Genomic DNA, 21,676 nt, shown 5'->3' on the forward strand with positions numbered 1-21,676 from the left:
TTGTATGGTTTGATGCTGAGTGAAGTGAGCAGAACCAAGAGGACTTGGTACACAACAACAGCCATGTTGTACGATGACTAACATTGATAGACTCAGCCCTTCTCAGCAATGCAAGAATCTAAGACATCTCCAGAGGCTTCGGGATGGAAAATGCTGTCCACATCCAGAACTATGGAGTTTGAACGCAGATCGAAGCAGACTATTTGCTCTTTTTTTTCTTCCGTTGTATTTTGTTTCCTCTTTCTGGTGGTTCCTCCCATTGCTTCTAATTCTTACTTACAACATCACTAATGTGAAAATATGTTTAATAGGAATGTCAATGTATAGTCTGTATGAGATTGTGCACCATCTTGGGGAGGGTGGTGGGGAGGAAGGGGGAGAAAAATTTAAAACTCAAAAGCTTATAGGAGTAATTGTTGATAAATCAAAATAAATTAATAGTAATAATAAAAAAAAAAGAAAGTGACAGAGGCGGAACAAAAAAAGTATGGCTCGTTTGTACTCAATCTTCTCTTTGCAAGGGTGGTTGGCTACTCCCTCTGCTGGGCAGAGAGTGTCATTGCAGGCTCAGCCGACATCCTCCAGCTCTGCCTCAGACACCCATCCCTCCTTCCACAAATGTCCATGCACAGCAAAGAGCAATTTGAAGCCTGAAGGGAGCCAGACTCCTGATTTTATAGATGGGTAAACGGAGGCCCAGAGAAGAGAGCCTGGTTGCCTAAGGTCACTGAGGAAGCAAGGTCTCTGACCTCAGGTCCACCAGCTACACCAGCTTGTCCAGAGCTTTCCCCTTTACAAAAACCTCACTCTCTGGGCACAAGAAGCCTATGAGAACAGCAGGAGCAGGGAGACTGAGGCCCAGAGAGGTGACAGGTCGAAAGGCTAGCATGAGGCAGAGCTGGGAAGAGAAGCTTGACTCTCAAATCTGTCCCCAGGCTCTAACCCCTTCCATGACGCTCTCTGCCCTTCTCTCCCCGTCCAAGATAAGCCAAGCCTCTCCTCTGGTGTGGCCCCAGAGCTCCACGAGGGTCCACAGTAAGTCCTTGGGGCAGTCTACTAGTCGATGACCATCAGTGACCTTCACTAAGGGTCTTAGGTCTGCCACGGCATTGCATCCACCCCCTGCCCCAGGGCCCTGTCAGGCTTTACAGGTATCACCCTCGCTTACAGATGGGGAAACTGAGGAACAAAGAAACACGACCAGCCCACTATCACATGACGGGTCTTCCTGACTCCAGGGCCAGCATCTTGACTGTTCTGCCACCCTGCCTCTGTCTAAGCAAGACACACACACTGAGTATTCCCTTGCTGGCAAACACAGTCACAACCATGTGCCCAGCCCCTTTGCTCACAGTTCCTGCCTAGCTTCATCCCCCAGGGGCCCAACAGAGCCAACCTTCTCCCGGATTTTGCTCACTCCTCACCAGACATAGCACAAGGTCCAAGCCAGCAGGCAGCTGGTCACTCACCCAAACTTGGTGTTCAGCGTCCCGCCAAGCATGGAGCCCAGGATGACTCCTATTCCAAAGCACAGGCCCAACTTCCCCAGGGCTGCAGGGCGATCTGCTGGGGACGTCATGTCTGTGATGACCATCTGGGCCCCTGGGAGAAAGGGAGACCAAGGTGAGGCCCACGTCAAGGCCAGGACCCCAGGGGTGTCTGGGCTGTCTCTTCCCCAGGGCCAGAGCCATCCTTCTCCTGCCTGTAACCCCCCACCCTCCTGGTCCCCAAGCCCTGGACATTCTGCAGCCCCTGAAACTTCTTTCAAACCCTCCCACTCCTTTCCTTTCCCATGACCACTACCCAAGGTCATTCTTTCCTGGCTCTGGGGATGATGCTGGGGATAACCTTGGGCAAGTCACGTATCTTTCCTGGGCCTCAGTTTTCTTATCTGTAAAGTGGGGGGGGTAGGGCTTTATGGCCTCCAAAGTCCCTTCCAGCTTCAATGGTGTGTGTGCCCTTTGATTAGACCTTGCCTTTCTGCCAGCCTCTCTGCCCTGTCCTGCCACCCCTCCCCCAACAAGTCATCACATTCATCTTTCGCATGCCCATCTCTGACTCTGCTGTTCCCCCAAATGTCTCCAGGGGCTCTCCTCTTGACTAAGAGATACAGTTCAGATTTGGTCTGGCATTCAAGGCCTTCCTCTGACCTGCTTCTCCAGTCTTATTGCCTACTCCTTTCTCCGCCCTAGGATCATAGGCTCAAGAGCTATGGTACCCTGGAAGGAGGCCTGGCTCTAGAGTCAGAGGAGGCAGGGTGGGCCAGAGGTTAAAGCAACTGGGAATCAGGAAAGGTTCAAATCCCAACTCAGACACTGGTGAGCTGTGGCATCCCGGCAAGGCCCTTCATTTTTGGGACCCTCAGTTTCCTCACGGCAAATTTAGAAATGTGGCCTGGAGTGTCTACATGCCCTTCCCTCTCTAAATCTGTACTTCTGTGGGGCATCTAGGTGGCACAGTGGATAGAGCACTGGCCCTGGATTCAGGAGGACCTGAGTTCAAATCCAGCCTCAGACACATAACACTAGCTGTGTGACCTTGGGCAAGTCACTTAACCCCATTGCCTAGCCAAAAAAAAAAAATCTGTGCTTCTGTGTGGGACTTTGCCCCTCACTCACTGTGTGTGACCCCTTTCTGGGCCCCAGCTTCCTCCTGAGATACCGTGTAAAGGAAGATGCTATAGTTATTAGTGTGTTAGAAAAAGCCAACATATTATGTTACTACTATCTCTTAAAACAGCCATGAGGGCTGAAACCAGCATGAAATCAGGGGCCTTGTACTCATGTAGAATATTGATTTTGGAACCTTTTTTACACAGGTTGAAAAATTTCAGGATATTTTTCTCTGATTTTTGCCAGAATCAGTGTGCATGTGTGTGTACGCATGCGTGTGTGCGTTGTGTGTGTGTGTGTGAATATAAAAAGCTGACTATTAATTGGATAAATGCTTAACTGGAATTGCCTTTGGAGTCAGCTAAATTATATTTACTTTTTAAAAAATCATACTTGGATTTTTATTGCTTTCAGTTCTGAATCATTTAAGCTCCTTTTATAAGAGTAAATATACTAAATGTTTCTTTTTTAATTCATATAATTTCATACATGTTCTAAATTCTTTCTTATCACTTATGCTTTATTTTTGTTTTTTTTTTTTTTGGCTAGGCAATGAGGTTAAGTGACTTGCCCAGAGAGTCACACAGCTAGTAAGTGTTATGTGTCTGAGGCCAGATTTGAACTCAGGTCCTCCTGAATCCAGGGCCGGTGCTCTTTCCACTGCACCACCTTGCTGCCCCTCACTTACGCTTTGGATAGCAGTGTCTAATGCTTTAGAAATGTTTACAGCTAGAGTTGACCTTATGTTCCCCATCCAAATAATTGATACACTACGTCCTCTAATGGTTGCTTTGAAATGAGGTTCATTTATACTTTTGGTGTATTCAAACCCAGTTTTGGCATGATTAAACTGTGGTATGTGTTAAAATTCCATGACTTTCATCAAGACGCTTTATATTGCCACTATATAGGGACAGGAAAGTTGATATACCATCAGCTCACTTAGAACAAGCCTAGCCACTTCTGAGAGCCAAGATGGTGGAGTAAGAAGTAAGTCACTCTCACTCTCCCCTATTAACCTTTGAAAGCCCAGAAAATATTGTCCCAGTAAAAACCCTGGAACAGCTGAGCCAGCAGAAAAGTGCAGCAGTCCTGTATCTCAGGAAGCTTGGGGGATTAATGGGAAAGGCCTCTCTTGCTCTGGAGGAAGAGGAGCAGTACAGGATGGGAGGCATCCCAGCAAGCCACACCTCACCATCCCAGGGGGAGATCCTGAGCCCCAGGGTAGTGGAGCAGGTAAGTGCCAACACCAGGATCCCTCCGAGTACCTTGGTACAGGCAGGGAACTGGTAGACATCAGCTGGGAAAACCACCACTTCAATGGCCTTCTCCAGCAGCCTAACCTCCTGGTGCCTCAGCACAATTCCAGGAAGCACAACTCCAGGAGGCAAAGCTCCAGACTGACAGACATCCTCCGGCAGCTGAATATTTGAGTGCAAGACCTGAGGGAACAGGCTTGTCCCAGGGGCCAGACTCCCCACCCCCACCCTGAGAGCTCCAGGTTTGCTGACTCCAGCCTAGCACCAGGTAAGCTGCCAGGATCCTACAGCCTCCAACTGCCAGCATCTGAGGCCCCAGCACACAAAGCCAGTGACCAGGTTATGGGCTCTCAGCACAAGAAGTTTGGGTCAGTACCCTCTGCGCTCTAGCAGGAGAGCTCAACTTTTTTTTTTTTTTTGGAGTCAGGAAATGGGCAAACACCATGAGCGAAAAGCAGAAATGGACAATGAGCATAGATTCGTATTATGGGGACAGGGAAGAGCAAGACACAAATTCAGAAGAGAACCACATCGTCAATATACCCACATCCTAAACCTCAGAGGGGAATATGAGCTGGTCTCCAGCCCACAAAGCCTCCTTGGAGGAGCTCGAGAAGGATTTTAAAAGACAGATAAGAGAGGTAGAAGAAAAATTGGTAAAAGAAATGACAGGTATGCAAGAGCAAGTCAATAGCTTGGGAAAGGAAGAACAAAAATTAACTGTAGAAAACAAGTCCTTAAAAATACAGCTGGCCAAATGGGGGGGGGGGGAGTACACTGAAGAAAGCAACTCTTTACAAAGTAGAATTGGCCAAATGGAAAGGGAGGCACAAAAACTCATTAAAGAGAAGAACTCCTTAAAAAGTAAAATGGGCCAAAAGGAAAAATCTAAAAGAAGAAAACCATTCATTAAAAATTAGAATTGGGCAAGTGGAAGCTAATGACTCTGTGAGAAATCAAGAATCAGACAAACAGAAACAAAAGAATGAAAAAATAGAAGAAAACATAAAATACTTTATTGGTAAAACAACTGACTTGGAAAATAGATCCAGGAGAGATAATTTTAAAATTATTCATTTACCCGAAAACCGTGATGAAACAATGAACCTGGACAGCATCTTTCAGAAAATCATAAAGCAAAACTGCCCTGAGGTCCTAGAACCAGAGGGTAAAATAGTCATCGAAAGAATCCACTGATCACCTCCTGAAAGGGATCCCAAATCAAAAATACCAAGGTTACCAGGTCAAAGAGAAAATACTGTAAGCAGCCAGAAAGAAACAATTTAAATATCATGGAACCACAGTCAGGATTACACAGGACCTTGCAGCTTCCACATTAAAAGATCTTAAGAGAGTGGAATATGATATTCTGTAAGGCAAAGGAGCTTGGATTACAACCAAGTATCAACTACCCGGTGAAATTGAGCATAAACTTTCAGGGGAGGAGGTGGACATTCAACAAAATAGGAGACTTTCAAACATTCTTGATGAAAAGACCAGAGCTCAACAGAAAATGTGATCTTCAAACACAAGACTCAAGAGAGGCATAAAAAGGTAAATGGGAAAGAAAAAAAAACATGTTATTAATAAAAACTGTTTTACATCCCTGCAAGGGAAGATGACACTTATAACTCTTGAGAACTGTATTGTTATCACAACATTTAAAAGGGGTATACATAGAGGGCATGAGTATAAGTTGACTTTGGTTTGATGATAAAAAAATTAATTAAGTGGTGAAAAGGAATTGTTCTGGGAGAAGAGGAAAGGACGAGGCAGACAAGGGTAAATTACATCACATGAAAAGACACAAAAGCCTATTACAGTAGAAAGAAAGAAGGGAGGGAGATGAGCATTGTTTGAACCTTACTCTCATCAGATTTGGTTCAAAGAGGGAATAGCACAGACAGGTATAGAAATCTAATTTACCCGATGGGAAGTAGGAGGGGGAAGGGAAAAGAAAAGAAGGGAGGGAAGAAGTAAGGGTAAAGGGGAAGAAAAAAGAGGGGACTGATAGAAGGGAGGGAAGACTAAGGGACTCGATGGTTAAAAGCAAAACTCTAGTGAGGAAGGGAAGGGAGAAAGGAGAGAGAAAAGCAAAAACGGGGGGAAATAGGTTGGAGAGAAAGACACAGATAGTAATCATAACTCTGAATGTGAATGGGATGAACTCTCCCATAAAATGGAATCAAATAGCTGAGTGGATTAAGAACCATAATCTTACAATATGTTGTTTACAAGAAACATATTTGAAGCAGAGGAATACATACAGGGTAAAGGCAAAAGGCTGGAGCAGAATATATTATGCTTCAGCTGAAGTAAAAAAAAAAAAGGCAGGGGTAGCAATCCTGATCTCAGACAAAGCAAAAGCAAAAACATATCTAATTAAAAGAGATAAGGAAGGAAATTACATCCTGTACATCCTGCTAAAAGGTACCATAGAAAATGAAGTAATATCATTACTAAACATATATGCACCAAGTGGTATAGCATCCAAATTCTTAGAGCAGAAGTTAAATGGAGTTATAGGATGAAATAGATAACAAAACTATACTAGTTGGGGATCTCAACCATTCCCCTTTCAGAACTAGATACACATAACAACAAAATAAACAAGAAAGAAGTTAAAGAGATGAATATAATTTTAGAAAAGTTAAATATGGTAGACATCTGGAGAAAATTGAATGGGGATAGAAAGGAATATACCATTTTCTCAGTGGTACATAGCACCTACACAAAAATTGACCATGTAGTAGGGCACAAAAACCTCACAATACAATGCAGAAAGGCAGAAATATTAAATGCATCCTTTTCAGATCATGATGCAATAAAAATTACATGTAATGAAGGACCATGGAAAGATAGACTAAAATTAATTGGAAACTAAATAATCTAATCTTAAAGAATGAGTGGGTCAAACAACAAATTATAGAAGCAATTAATAACTTCATCCAAGATAATGATCATAACAAGACAACAGACCAAAACTTATAGGATGCAGAGAAATCTGTCCTTAGGGGAAGTTCTATATCTCTAAATGCTTACATAAATAAAATAGAGAAAAAAGAAATCAATGGATTGAGCATGCAACTAAAAAAGCTAGAAAAAGAACAAATTGAAAATCCCCAACTAAATACCGAATTAGAAATTCTGAAAGCCAAAGGAGAGATTAATAAAATTGAAATTAAGAAAACCATTAAACTAATAAATAAAACTAAGACCTGGTTTTATGAAAAAAAAAACAATAAAGTAGATAAACCTTTGATTAATTGACTTAAAAAAAGAAAGAACAAAACCAAATTACCAGTATCAAAAATGAAAAGGGAGAATCCACCACCAATGAAAAGGAAATTAAAACAATAATTAGGAGCTATTTTGCCCAACCGTATGTCAATAAATTTGGGAATCTTAGTGAAATGGAGGAATATTTACAAAAATATAAATTGCCCAGATTAGCAGAAGAGGAAGTAAAATACTTAAATAACTCCATTTCAGAAAAAGAAATTGAACAAGCCAGCAATGAACTCCCTAAGAAAAAATCTCCAGGGCCAAATGGATTTACGAGTGAATTCTATCAAACATTTAAAGAACAATTAATTCCAATACTATAGAAACTATTTGGGAAAATAGGGGAAGGAGTCCTACCAAATTCTTTTTATGATACAAATATGGTGCTGATACCTTAACCAGGAAGAGCTGAAACAGAGAAAGAAAATTATAGACCAATTTCCCTAATGAATATAGATGCAACAATTTTAAATAAAATATTTGCAAAAAGATTACAGCAATTTATCATGAGGATAATACACTATGACCAGGTAGGAACACCAGGAATGCAGGGCTGGTTCAATATTAGGAAAACTATGAACATAATTGACCATATCAACAATAAAACTAACAGAAATCATATGATTATCTCAATAGATACAGAAAAAGCATTTGACAAGATACAACACCCATTCCTATTAAAAACACTAGAGAGCATAGGAATAAATGGAGTCTTCCTTAAAATGATAGGTAGTATCTATCTAAAACCATCAGCAAGTATTGCATGTAATGGGGATAAGCTAGAAGTATTTACAGTAAGATCAGGAGTGAAACAAGGATGTCCATTCTCACCACTGTTATTCAATATCGTACTAGAAATGTTAGCTTAAACAATAAGAGAAGAAAAAGAAATTGACAGTATTAGAATAGGCAAAGAAGAAACAAAGCTATCACTCTGTGGAGATGACATGATGATATACTTAGAGAATCCTAGAGAATCAAGTAAAAAATTACTTGAAATAATAAACAAATTTAGCAAAGTCGCAGGCTATAAAATAAACCCACATAAATCATTGGCATTTCTATATATTACTAATAAAGCCCAACAGCAAGAGATAGAAAGAAAAGTTCCATTTAAAGTTACTGTAAATATTATAAAATATTTGGGAGCCTACCTGCCAGAACAAACTCAGGAACTCTACGAACACAATTACAAAACACTTTTCAGACAAATAAAGTCATATCTAAATAATTGGAAAAATATCAGTTGCTCATGGGCAAGCTGAACTAATATAATAAAAATGACTATTCTACCTAAATTAATTTACTTATTCAGTGCCATACTAATCAAACTGCCACAAATTTATTTTATAGAGCTAAAAAAACAATTAAAAGATCATCTGGAAGAACAAAAGTTCCAGAATATCAAGGGAACTAATGAAAAGAAATGCAAGGGAAGGTAGCCTAGCTGTACCAGATCTTAAATTGTATTATAAAGCAGCAATCATCAAAACCACTTGGTACTGGCTAAGAAATAGAGCTGTGGATCAGTGGAATAGGTTAGGTATGCAAGACACAACAGTCAATGACTATAGTAATCTACTATTTGATAAATCCAAAGACTCCAGCTTCTGGGATAAGAACGCACTATTTAACAAAAGCTGCTGGGAAAACTGGAAAAGAGTATGGCAGAAACTGGACATAGACCAATATCTTACATCCTATACCAAGATAAAGTCAAAATGGGTTCAGGACTTAGATATAAAGGCTGATACTATAAGCAGACTAGGAGAGCAAGGAATAGTTTACCTATCAGATCTATGGAGAAGGGAAGAATTCATGACCAAACAGGAGATAGAGAACATTGTGAAAAGCAAAATGGATCATTTTGATTATATTAAATTAAAGTTTTTGCACAAACTAAGCCAATGCAACCAAGATTGGAGCCAATGTCTCTGATAAGGGCCTCATTTCTAAAATGTATAGAGAACTGAGTCAAATTTGTAAGAATACAACTCATTTCCCAATTGATAAATGGTCAAAGGATATGAACAGGCAGTTCTCCAATAAAGAAATTAAAGCCATCCATAACCATATGAAAAAATGCTCTAAATCACTGTTGATTAGAGAAATGCAAATCAAAACAATTCTGAGGTACCACATTGCACCTATCAGATTGGCCAACATGACAAAACAGGAAAATAATAAATGTTGGAGAAGATGTGGGAAAATTGGAACATCAATGCATTGTTGGTGGAGTTGTGAAATGATCTAACGATTTTGGAGAGCAATTTGGAACTAGGCCCAAACGGCTATAAAAATGGGCATGACCCATCAGTACCACTTCTAGGGCTATATCCCAAAGAGATCATAAAAATGGGAAAAGGACCCACACGCACAAAAAATATTTATAGCAGCTCTTTCTGTGGGGCAAAGAATTGGAAATTGAGAGGATGCCTATCAATTAGGGAATGGCTGAACAAGTTGTGGTATATGAATGTAATGGAATACTATTGTGCTATAAGAAATGAGGAGCAGGCAGACTTCAGAAAAACCTGGAAAGACCTGTATGGACTAATGCTGAGTGAAGTGAGCAGAGCCAAGAGAACATTGTACACAGTAACAACCACACTGTGTTAAACTTAACTCTTCTCAGCAATACAAAGATCGATGACATCTCCAAAAGACTCAGGATGGAAAATAGTATTCACATCCAGAGAAAGAACTATGGAGTCTGAATGTAGATGGAAGCAGACTGTTTTCTCCTTTTCTTCTGTTGTTTTGTTTTGTTTCTTCTTTCTTGTGGTTCCTCCTATTAGTTCTAATTGTTCTTTACATCATGACTAATATGAAAATATATTTCATAGGAATGTATATGTACAGCCTATATTAGATTGCACGCTGTCTTGGAGGAGGGTGGAAGAGGAAGGGAGTTAAAACTCAAAAGCTTATGGAGGTGAATGTCGAAAACTAAAAATGAATAAATTAATTATTAAAGAAAAAAAAAAAGGAACAAGCCTGGTAGTGATCTGGACAAATAGCTTTGGGAATCAGTTTTCCCTGAGATGTCCCCTCAAGTGCATGAGTGTAAATCTACAGCATCTGCCCAATCAGTGACTGCTGATGTGAATATTGAATGTGCAGGGTAGCTTTCCCTGACTCTGGGGGATTTTATATGTGGTTATGTCACACACAGTGCAAAACCTGTTGTGATCACTGCTTTTGTCGAGTTTTTAACTTAGAAATGTTCCACACTAATTTAATTCTGTGATCTTAAATGTTAGGCTCCTAAAACCATTTAGGCAAACTCCCTTTCTTTTATAGAGGGGGAAACTGAGGCCCCCAGAGCCCAGATTCAAGTACACCAGGTTCTTGGATTTAAAACCCAGAATTTTCTCCCTGGAGATCAGCACGCTGCAGTCTGTGCATGCTGGCTTACCAGGCTCCTTCTCAGGTCCCCACCTTTACCCACAGTGCTCCTGTTGCTTGGAATGCCTGTCCTGTTCTCACAGAAACTGTCAGGGACCAGCTCTAGTTCCTCTGCTGCCCCACCTCCCCGCACAATCCTACCCTCCTTCTCTGACTTCCTGTGGCTTCTAGTGGGCGGGACCCACAGTGTCACAGTCTGTCTTTTGGCTTTCTTTGTATCCCTGGTGCTCACCACAGTGCCTGGCACATAGTAGGAACTACATAAATGCTTGTTGTATGGCTGACTGATTGTTTCAGGGGTCAATTCAGTCTTTAATATATATTTCCAATTATATGTAAAGACAGTTTTTAACATTCAATTCTAAGATTTTGAGTTTCAAATTTTCTCCATCCCTTACCTCCCTGAGACAGTAAGCAATTTGATATGGGTTATACGTGTGTAGTCATGCAAAGCCTATTTCCATATTAGTCATATTGGGAAAGAAGACACAGACCAAAAGGGAAAAAAAACCGTGATAAAAATAAAGGAAGCAAAAACAAATCTGTTTTGATCAGCATTCAGACCACATCAGTTCTCTCCGGAGGTGGACAGCATCAACTGGCCTTTGGAATCATCTCGGATTGCTATCTGTTCATTATACAATGTTTCTGTTACTGCGTACAATGTTCTTCTGGCTCTGCTCACTTCTCACAGTATCAGTTCATGTGAGTCTTGCCAGGTTTTTCTGAAATCAGCCTGCTCATCTTTTCTTATGACATAACAGTGTTTCCTTACAATGATATACCATAACTTGTTTAGCCGTTCCCCAAATGATAGGCATTTCTTCAATTTCCTGTTTTTTGCCACCACAAAAAGAGCTTTGATAAACAGTTTTGTACAAACAGGTTCCTCTCCCTTTTTAAAAACTCTCTTTTGGGGTCAGCTAGTGGTGCAGTGGATAGAGCTCCAGCCTTGGAGTCAGGAAGATCTGAGTTCAAATATGTCCTCAACCACTTGACACTTACTAGCTGTGTGATCTTGGGCAAATCACTTAACCTCGATTGCCTCAGGAAAAAAAAATCTCTTTTGGATACAGACCTAGTATGGTGTTGTTAGATCAAAGGTATTCATAGTTTTATAGCACCTTGGGCATAGTTCCAAATTGGTCTTCAGAATGATTGGATCCTTCAAACTCCACCACCAGTGCATTACTGTACCAATTTTCACAGTCCCCTCCAAGATTTATCATTTTCCTTTTCTGTCATATTACTTAATCTGATAGATGTGAGGTAGTACCTCAGAGTTGTTTTAATTTGCAGTTCTCTAATCAATAGCGATTTAGAGCATTTTCTTTCTTTTTTTAATCTTTTTTTCTCTTATTTCTTTTTTATTAACCAAATATTTTTATTTTAAAGCTAAATACAAAATGAGGAAAAATCCATTGCCATGTACACGGCAGATCATAAAAGAGGATTCAATACAAAACAATAAATTTCCATTTCAAGAAAGCTTAAATAATAAGCTATGCTTTGTTTTCAAAGCTGCCCAGCTTTTCCTGAGCATTTTTGTAGACAGCTTTGATTTCTTCTTTTGAAAACTTCCTGTTTGTATCCTTTGACCATTTATCCATTGGGGAATGACTTGTATTCTCATAAATGTAACTCAGTTCTCTATGTATTTGAGAAATGAGGCCTTGATCAGAGACGCTGGCTGTCAAGATTGTTTCCCAGCTTTCCGCTTCCCTTCTCCTCTTGGTTACTTTGGTTTTGTTTGTGCAAACCCTTTTTAAATAATCAAAATTATCTGTTTTACATTTTGTAGTGCTCTGTGTATCTCGTTTAGCTGTAAATCCTTCCCTAACTCATGGCTATGACAGGTAAACTATTCCTTGCTCTACTAGTTTTCTTATGATAACCCCCTTTATATCTAAATCATGTACCCATTTTGACCTTATCTTGGTTCAGGGTGTGAGATGTTGATCTAAGCCTAGCGTCCGCCATGCCGTTTTCCAGTTTTCCCAGCTGTTTCAGTCAAATAGTGAGTTCTTGTCCCAAAGGCTGGGATCTTTTGGTTCATCAAAAACCTGATTAGTATAGTCATTTTCTACTGTATCTTGCGTATCTAATCCCTCCACTCATCCACCACCCTCTTTCTTAGCCAGTACCAGATAGTTCTGATCAATGCCACCTTATAATACAGCTTGAGATCTGTTACAGCTAGAGCACTGTCCTTCACATTTTCTTTTCATTGAGTCCCTTGATACTCTTAACCTTTTGTTCTTCTAGATGACTTCCATTATTATTTTTTCTAGCTCTATAAAATAATTTTTTTTGCTAGGTTGATTGATACGGCACTGAAAAATTAAATTAATTTAGGTAGAGTTGTCATTTTTGTTATATTAGCTCAGCTTACCCATGAATGATTGATATTTTTTCTGATTATTTAGATCTCAATTTATTTATGTGAAAAGTGTTTTCCAATTGTGTTCATATAATTCCTGGGTTTTTTCTTGGCAGGTAGACTCCCAAGTATTTCATATTGTTTACAGTTATTTTGAATGGAATTTCTCTTTCTATCTCTTGGTGCTGGACTTTGTTGGCAATATATAGAAATGCTGATGTCTTATTATTCTGCAACTTTGCTAAAGTTAATTACTTCAACTAGTTTTTTAGTTGATTCTTTAGGATTCTCTAAGTATAACATATCATCTGCAAAGTGTGATAATTTTATTTCCTCATTTCTATTCTAATTCCTTCAATTTCTTTTTCTTCTCTTATTGCTATAGCTAACATTTCTAGTACAATATTGAATAAAAGTGATAATGGGCATCCTTGCCTCACCCCTGATCTTCTTAGGAAACTTTCTAACTGATCCCCATTACAGATAATGCCTGCTAATGGTTTTAAATAGATGCTACTTATCATTTTAAGGAAAGATCCATTTATGCGCTCTCTAGTATTCTTAATAAGAATGGATGCTGTATTTTGTCAAAAGCTTTTTCTATATCTATTGAGATAATCATGTGATTTCTGTTGGTTTTGTTACTGACATGGTCAATTATACTGATAGTTTTCCTAATGTTGAACCAGCTCTGCATTCCTGGTATAAATTCCACCTCATCATAGTGTATGATCCTTGTGATACATTGTTATAATCTCCTTACTAGTACTTCATTTAAAATTTTCACATCAATATTCATTAGGGAACTTTGTCTATAGTTTTCTTTCTCAGTTTTCACTCTTTTTGGCTTGGGTATCAGCACCATATTTGTGTCATAAAAGGAATTTGGTAGGACTCCTTCTTCACCTATTTTCCCAAATAGTTTATATAGTATGGCAATTAATTGTTCGTTCTTTCATTCTTTCTTTCATTCTTTCTTTCTTTCTTTCTTTCTTTCTTTCTTTCTTTCTTTCTTTCTTTCTTTCTTTCTTTCTTTCTTGCTTTTTAGTGAGGCAATTGGGATTAAGTGATTTGCCCAGGGTCACACAGCTAGTAAGTGTCAAATGTCTAAGGTCGGATTGGAACTTCAGTCCTCCTGACTCCAGGGCTGGCGCTCTATCCGTTGCACCACCTAGCTGCCCCAATTAATTGTTCTTTAAATATTTGGTAGAATTCACTTGTGAATCTATCTGGCCCTAGGGACTTTTTTCTTGAGGAGTTCATTGATGGCTTGTTCAATTTCTTTTTCTAAAATGGGGTTATTTAAGTATTCTATTTTGTCTTCTATTAATCTGGGCAATTTATATTTTTGTAAGTATTCATCCACTTCACTTAGATTGTCAGATCTGTTGTCGTATAATTGGACAAAATAATGCCTAATTATTGATTTAATTTTCTCTTCATTGATGGTGAATTCACTCTTTTCATTGTTGATACCGATAATTTGGTTTCCTTCCTTCTTTTTTTTTCTATCAAATTAACCAACAGCTTATCTATTTTATTGATTTCCCCCCCCATAAAACCAGCTCTTACTTTTATTTATTAGTTCAATGGTTTTCTTACTTTCAATTTTATTAATCTCTTTTTTGATTTTCAGGATTTCCAACTCGGTGTTTAATTTGGCATTTTTAGTTTGTTTTCCTTCTAGCTTTTTTAGCTGCATGCCCAATTCATTGATCTGTTCTTTCTCTATTTTGTTGAGGTAAGAGTTTAGAGATAAAAATTTTCCCATAGGTACGGCTTTGGCTGCATCCCATAAGTTTTGGTATGTTGACTTATTGTTGTCATTCTCTTCAATAAAATTATTGATTGTTTTTATGATTTGTTCTTTGATTCACTCATTCTTTAGGAATAGAATATTTAATTTCCAATAATTTTTACATATCTTTCCATGGCTCTTTACTGAATGTAATTTTTATTGCATTATGATCTGAAAAGGATGTATTTAATATTTCCACCTTTCTGCATTTGATTCTGTGGGGTTTTTTATGTTGTTGGTGTTGTTTTTTGTCCTAACACATAGTCAGTTTTTGTGTAAGTGCCACAAACTGTTGAGAAAAAAGGAATATTCCTTTCCATCTCCACTGAGTTTTCTCCATATGTCTATCATATCTAACTTTTCTAAAATTCTACTCATCTCCTTAACTTCGTTCTTGCTTATATTATAGTTAGATTTATCTAGTTCTGAGAGGGGGAGGTTGAAGTCTCCCACTAGGATAGTTTTGCTGTCTATTTCCTCCTATAACTAATTTAGTTTCTTTAAAATGTGGATGCTCTACCATTTGGTGCACGTATGGTTAGTATTGATTCATTGTCTTTGATGCCTTTAAGCAAGTTGTAGTTTCCTCCCTTATCTCTTTTAATTAGATCTATTTTTGCTTTTGCTTTGTCTGAGATCGTAGTAGCTACCTCTGCATTTTTTTGTTCAACTCTGGCTGAAGTATTATAGATTCTGCACCAGCCCTTACCTTTACTCTGTGCATGTCTCTCTGTTTCAGATGCGTTTCTTGTGAACAATATATTGTATGATTCTGATTTTTAATCCACTCTGCTATCTACTTCCATTTTATGGGTTGAATTCATCCTATTCATATTCACAGTTATCACTAACTGTGCATTTCCTTCCATCCTATTTTCCCACTGTTTATCCTTCTCTTTCTATCTCTCCTTTCACCCTCTCTCCTCACCAATATTTTGCTCCTGACCACCACCTCCTGCAATATGACCTCTCTTCTATCAGTCTTGCTCCCCCTCCCCTTTCTTACCCTCCTCCCCTCCTTCCCTATAGGGTAAGATAGATTTCTATACCCAACTGAATGTGTATGTTATTCCTTCTTTGGGCCAATTCTGATGACAGTAAGATTCAAACAATAGCCCCTCTCCTCCATTTTCCCCTTCACTGTAATAGGCCTTTCATGTTTCTTTGTGTGATATAATTTACCCCATTCTACCTCTCCCCTCTTCTCCCAATGCAATCCTCTTTTTCATCTCTTAATTTTTTTGGGTGGGGGTATCATCCCAACAAAGCCAATTTATATGTGCACCCTCCATCTATATATGTCTATACTCCTTCTAACTGCCCTAATAGTGATACAGTTGTAAAGAGTTACAAGAGTCATCTTTCCATGTAGGAATGTAAACAGTTTAACCTTATTGAATCCTTTATGTTTTCTCTTTCCTGTTTATCTTTTTGTGCTTCTCTTAAGTCTTATATTTGAAAATCAAAATTTCTATTCAGCTCTGGTCTTTTTTATCAGGAATGCTTAAAAGTCCTCTATTTCATTAAATATATATATATATATATATATATATATATACACATATATATATATATACACATATATATATATATATACACACACACATATATATATAATATATATATATATATATATATATATATATATATATATATATATATTTTTTTTTTCCCCCTGAAGAATTATGCTCAGTTTTGCTGGGTTGGTGGTTCTTGGTTTTAATCTTAGCCCTCTTGTCTTCTGGAATATCATATTCTAAGTCCTCTGATCCTTTAATGTAGAAGCTGCTAAATTCTTTGTAATCCCAACTGTGGCTCCATGATATTTGAATTATTTCTTTCTGGCTACTTGCAGTATTTTTTATTTGACTTGGGAGTTCTGGAATTTGGCTATAATATTCCTGGGAGTTTTCATTTTGGGATCCCTTTCAGAAGGTAATTGGTGGAGTCTTTCAATTTTTATTTTATCCTCTGGAATTAACATATTAAGGCAGTTTTCCTTGGTAATTTCTTGAAATATGATTTTTAGACTCTTTTTTGTGATTATGGCTTTCACATGGTCCAATAAATCTTAAATTATCTTTCCCAGATCTATTTTCCAGGTCAGTTGTTTTTCCAATGAGATGTTTCATATTTTCTTCTATTTTTCATACTTTTGATTTTGTTTGACTGATTCTTGATGTCTTGTGGAGTTGTTAGCTTCCACTTGCCCAATTATAATTTTTTTTCCAATTATAATTTTTAAGGAATTATTTTTAGAGAGCTTTTGTACCTCCTTTTCCATTTGGCCAGTTCTGCTTCTTAAGGGATTGTTTTCTTCAGCCAATTTTTGTACAACTTTTCCCATTTTTTTTTTTGTGATTCCTTTACCAAGCTGTTCTTTTTTCATGATTCTCTTGCATTACTTTAATTTCATTTCCCAATTTTTCTTCTGCCTCTCTTATTTGATTTTTTAAATGCTTTTTGAGTTCTTCCAGGAGGACTTTTGGAGCCTGTGAGAACAATTCACATTTTTCTTTGAGGCTTTGCATATAGGCATTTTGACCTCTTTTTCCTTTTCTGAGTTTGTATTTTGACCTTCCCTATCACCATAGTAACTTTCTATGGTCAGGTTCCCTTTTTTTTTTTTGTTCATTTTCCCAGTCTATTCTGTGACTTTTAAAGTTTAGCTCTGCTGCTGGAGTGGAGGGAGCACTGTCCCAAGTTTTTTGCACCAGGGGCCAAGGGCCTGGCCACTGGTCTATTCCACTGGGCACTCATCTGCTGCACTGGGGCCACAGAGTCAGGCCACTGGTGTGCTGTGCCACAGTTGAAGCCCCCAGCTGACCTGATATGCTGCTGGCTTACTGCACTTGTACCACAGGGCCTCATCACTGGCCTGTGCTGGACCTCAGGGGCTCAGACATCGCCTGCACTGGACTGCTTTCTCCTTTTACCTGAGTGAGACGGACCTTTCCTGCCAACCTTCTAAGTTGTCTTGGGCTGGAAAATTTTATCACCCCATTTTTTTGTTGATTCTGCTGCTCCAAAATTCATTTTGAGGTGTTATTTTATAGTTGTTTGGAAGTGAATTTGGGAGAGCTCAGGTGAGTTCCAGCCTTATTCCACCATTTTGGCTCCACATCAAGGGAGTAGAATCAGTCAGTTCAATCTTGCCCTGGATTGTTATGAATTGTGTTGACTGGGACCACTACAAATGCATAGCATTTTATTTCCCTCAGGCTGAAGCTTGAGGATGTTTCTCTTCTGTCTTTATCAGATGATAAGCTCTCTGAAGTCCTAGGAGAGAGGCTGGGTCTGTATCTCCTGTGTCCCCTAAAGTGCTAGGTCCCCAAGGCCAGGGTTTGGGGCTGCCTCTCCTCTGTCTTCCTTAGAGTATAAGCTCTCTGAGGTAAAGGCTTGGGTCTGCTCCTCCTGTCTTCCCAGACTGAGAGCTCTCTTAGGGCAAAGTCCAGCTATACTCCCCTCTGTCTCCTCTGCAGTCTAGCCAGGACAGAGTTGTATACAATAAGTATTTGTTGACTTCTACCATAGGATAACAAATTTAGGGTTAGAAAGTCATCCCTGTCATTCCATGTCTCCCTATGTTTCTCTCTGAAATCTCTTTTTGGTCCCTGCTCTAACTCTTCTGCCCTCCAGTGTGCCTTCAGACCTTTACCCCTATTTTCGCTTCATTATTCTTCCTCCCTGATTTTGACCGTACAATTAAACTGTTCAACATTAGCATCACCTCCATTTAGTTTCTTCACTTTTGTCTCATCTCTGCTCACACTGCAACAAACTCCAGCCCTGGATTGCCCCTACCATCTATCTCTCCTTCTCCTATTGACATGTTGCTGAATAGAGTTGGAAGAAGTTATGAATTGTGTTGACTGGGGCCACCACAAATTCATGGCATCTTATTTAAACTGGGCTCTCACTGCAGCAAGGCAATCCTTCTGCTCCTCCATAATTGATTCACAATCCTGCTCTCCTCAACAACCTTCTCTGCTTTCTTCAAGGCTCTCCACACCTCCCACTCACCCCCACCCTCTCAGGTGAGGTCTTCATCTCATATTTAACTGAGAAAATAGAAACCTTTCATCACAAGCTCCCTCTCCTTCCCTTCTCCTTCAAAACCTTGAAATCAACCTCATTTGACATCACCCTTCCTTTTCTCCTCTCTAATGAAGAGGTAGCCCTTCTCCTTGACAAAGCAAAACTCCTATACATGCACCCTTGGTCCTATTCCCTCTTATCTTCTCTAACAGATTGCCTCTATTATTATTATTATTATTATTCTCTCTCTCTCTCTCTCTGTTTCTCTATCTGTCTCTCTCAGTCTCTGTCTCTCTATGTGCATCTATCTCCATCTCCCTTTCTCTCTGTATGTCTTTGTCTCTATCATTTTTAATCTCTCTCAATATATCTATTGCTTCTTTCCCTGCTGTCTATAAATACACTCCTGCCTCAACCATTCTTAAAACCCTCACTTGACCCTATGATCCCCTAAGCTATTGTCAAACAACTCTCCTTCCTTTATCAGTCAAACTCTTAGAAAAAACTGCATACCCTCCTTGCCCCTGCTCTCACTCCTGGTCTCCTCTCACCCTTCAATCCTTTGTAATCTGGCTTCTGACTGTAATTCAACTAAAACTGCCCAAAGTTACCAATGATCTCTTAACTGCCAAATGTGGTTACTTTTTTCTTCTTGTGTGTGCCATAGTGGGGATTCATTTCATTTATGGGTTGGACCAGAAGGTCCCTTTCTGCTCTGAATTCTGTGATGCTCTAGTCTTCACCCTTCTTGATTTCTTTCATAGCATTTGTTAAACTTGTCTAAGTCTGAAAGGGATACATCGAGGGTGCTCACCACTATTCTAGTTTTATAATTTAAGCGTAATCTTAATTCACTGTCTATGGTACTTAGCATGATATAGTTTTCCTATTTATCTCTTTTATTCAATCTATTTTGTTGTTGCCTTATCTGAGATTATGATTGTTTCCCTTGTTTTTTAATTTAATTTGGGTTTAATTTATCTGAAGCATAATAGATTTTGCTCCAGCTCCTCATTTTAATCTGTGAATCATCAGGTTTCAAAAGTGTTTCTTATAAACAACTCTTGTTAGGTTCTTCTTTCTAATCCATTCTGCTGTCTCCTTTGTTTTATGGGTGAGCTAATTCCAATGACATTCATTTGATGTTGATTGTGTGTTTCCCGCCTCCAATTTGCTTATACATTTTCCTTTCTTTGATTCCCACCATTGTTTATTGAGAAGAAAAGGGTGGTGAGAGAGGAGTGTGCATTCTTTGCTTGATTCAGTCTGTCATTCTCTTCCTCTCACCAAGACCACAATCACAGGTTTTTACTCTTTCTTTCTTTCATTATATTCTTTCATTTTAACTTATTTTTTAATTAATAAGAATTTCTATTCTCTTCCTCCCTCCCCATTTAAAAGGAAAAAAAGAAAAGAAAAATCCTGGTCATAGTCGAGCAAAACAAATTCCTAAATTGTCCATGTTCAAAAATGTATATCCCAGGGACGGCTAGGTGGTGCAGTGGAAAGAGCACCAGCCCTGGATTCAGGAGGACCTGAGTGCAAATCCGGCCTCAGACACATAACATTTATTAGCTGTGTGACCCTGGGAAAGTCACTTAACCCCACTGTCCAGCCCCCACCCCCCAAAAAAAGATTTAAAAAAAATGTATACCCCAAACTGTCCCGATTCCATTCCCTCTCTCTCAGGAGGTGGGCAGCGTGTTTCATCATGTGTCCTCTGGAATTGTGGTGCATGGTTGCATTGATCAGTCTTTCAAAGAGGTTTGTCCTCACGAATGTTGTTGTTATTGCATAAATTGTTCTCCTCGTCCTGCTCCCTTCACACTGCATCAGTTCATACAAATCTTCCCAGATTCCCTAAAACTGCCCTTTTAATGCTGACCTGGGCTGGAAAAGTCGCCCAGTGAGGTTTCTGCTTGCACTTCTCCACTCGCCTCAGCTGGTGCTCTTCTTAGATCTTTGCTTTTTGAGAAGACCTGAGCTGTATGCTTCCTCCTGCTCCACAGAGTTTGACCATCTTCCTTGCCTCAGGATTTGACCCTGTTGATCATCTTCTCCTCCTGGATGGTGTCACAACGCAGCTCCCTCCTGTTTCTCTGCTCCTCTGCAGTCTTTCTTGCTCAGTTTTTCCCAGTCACCCAAACTCTGGGTGTCCCTTAAGCTACCCAGTGGCTTCTTTCTCTTTCCTCTCTACATGTGCTCCCTCTCTCTCTCGGGGACCTCATCCCTTCTCACAGGCTCAATGATCATTTCTACACAGATGACTTCCATGCCAGTTTCTCTGGCCCTGGTCTCCCACCTGAGCTTGGGTCCCACCTCTCTTGTCTAGACAAAGACAACAGCCTCCTAATTGGGCTCCCTGACTCCAGTCTCTCTTCTCTCCCATCCAGCCTCCATACAGGGCCCAAAGTAGTATTCTTAAAGCACAGGTCTTACCACCCACCTCCCCTGCTCAGGAAGCTCCCATTGCTCTCTTTTGCCTTGTGGATAAACTATGAACTTCTCTGTTTGGCTCTGAAAGCCTGTCACCTTTGACCAGGCTGTGCCTCATGTGTAGAAAACACATTCACCTTACCTCCATGTCTTCGGACCCTTAGCTCCCTTTAAAGCTCAACTCAAAGCCACCTCCAGTGTGAGGCTTTTAAGGGTCCCTTCACCGCTCATCCCAGTTTCTTCCTCACCAAACGCCTTGATTTTTACTGGGTATACATTCTATATTTGTTCATCTAACCTATCTTGGGCCATGCCCATCATGCCACCTGCCTGCTGGTCCGGTAGATTCCCCAGAATTCTGGGGGTTCATGCTGGCCACAGACACTGGAGAACTCAGGGTCCTCAGCACCCAGCAGGCAGGAGCACTGTGGGCATGGCCAAAGGCGGGTCACACTTCTGG

At 39.6% G+C, this 21,676-nt stretch overlaps 1 protein-coding gene across 3 annotated transcripts in view; it reads right to left on the minus strand.

Moving 5' to 3' along the window:
* The window catches only part of SLC67A1 (solute carrier family 67 member 1), a 93,232-nt gene that overhangs the window by 62,048 nt on the left and 9,508 nt on the right, over nucleotides 1–21,676 (minus strand). For all 3 annotated transcript variants that reach the window (XM_020970821.2, XM_078148699.1, XM_020970820.2), the window contains one exon: nucleotides 1,470–1,602. In XM_020970821.2, the coding sequence (XP_020826480.1) occupies nucleotides 1,470–1,602 (133 nt within the window). The remainder of the gene's footprint in view (nucleotides 1–1,469; nucleotides 1,603–21,676) is intronic.

Source organism: Phascolarctos cinereus, unplaced genomic scaffold, assembly GCF_003287225.1.
Source record: "Phascolarctos cinereus isolate Bilbo 61053 unplaced genomic scaffold, phaCin_HiC Scaffold_9;HRSCAF=440, whole genome shotgun sequence".
NCBI lineage: Eukaryota > Metazoa > Chordata > Mammalia > Diprotodontia > Phascolarctidae > Phascolarctos > Phascolarctos cinereus.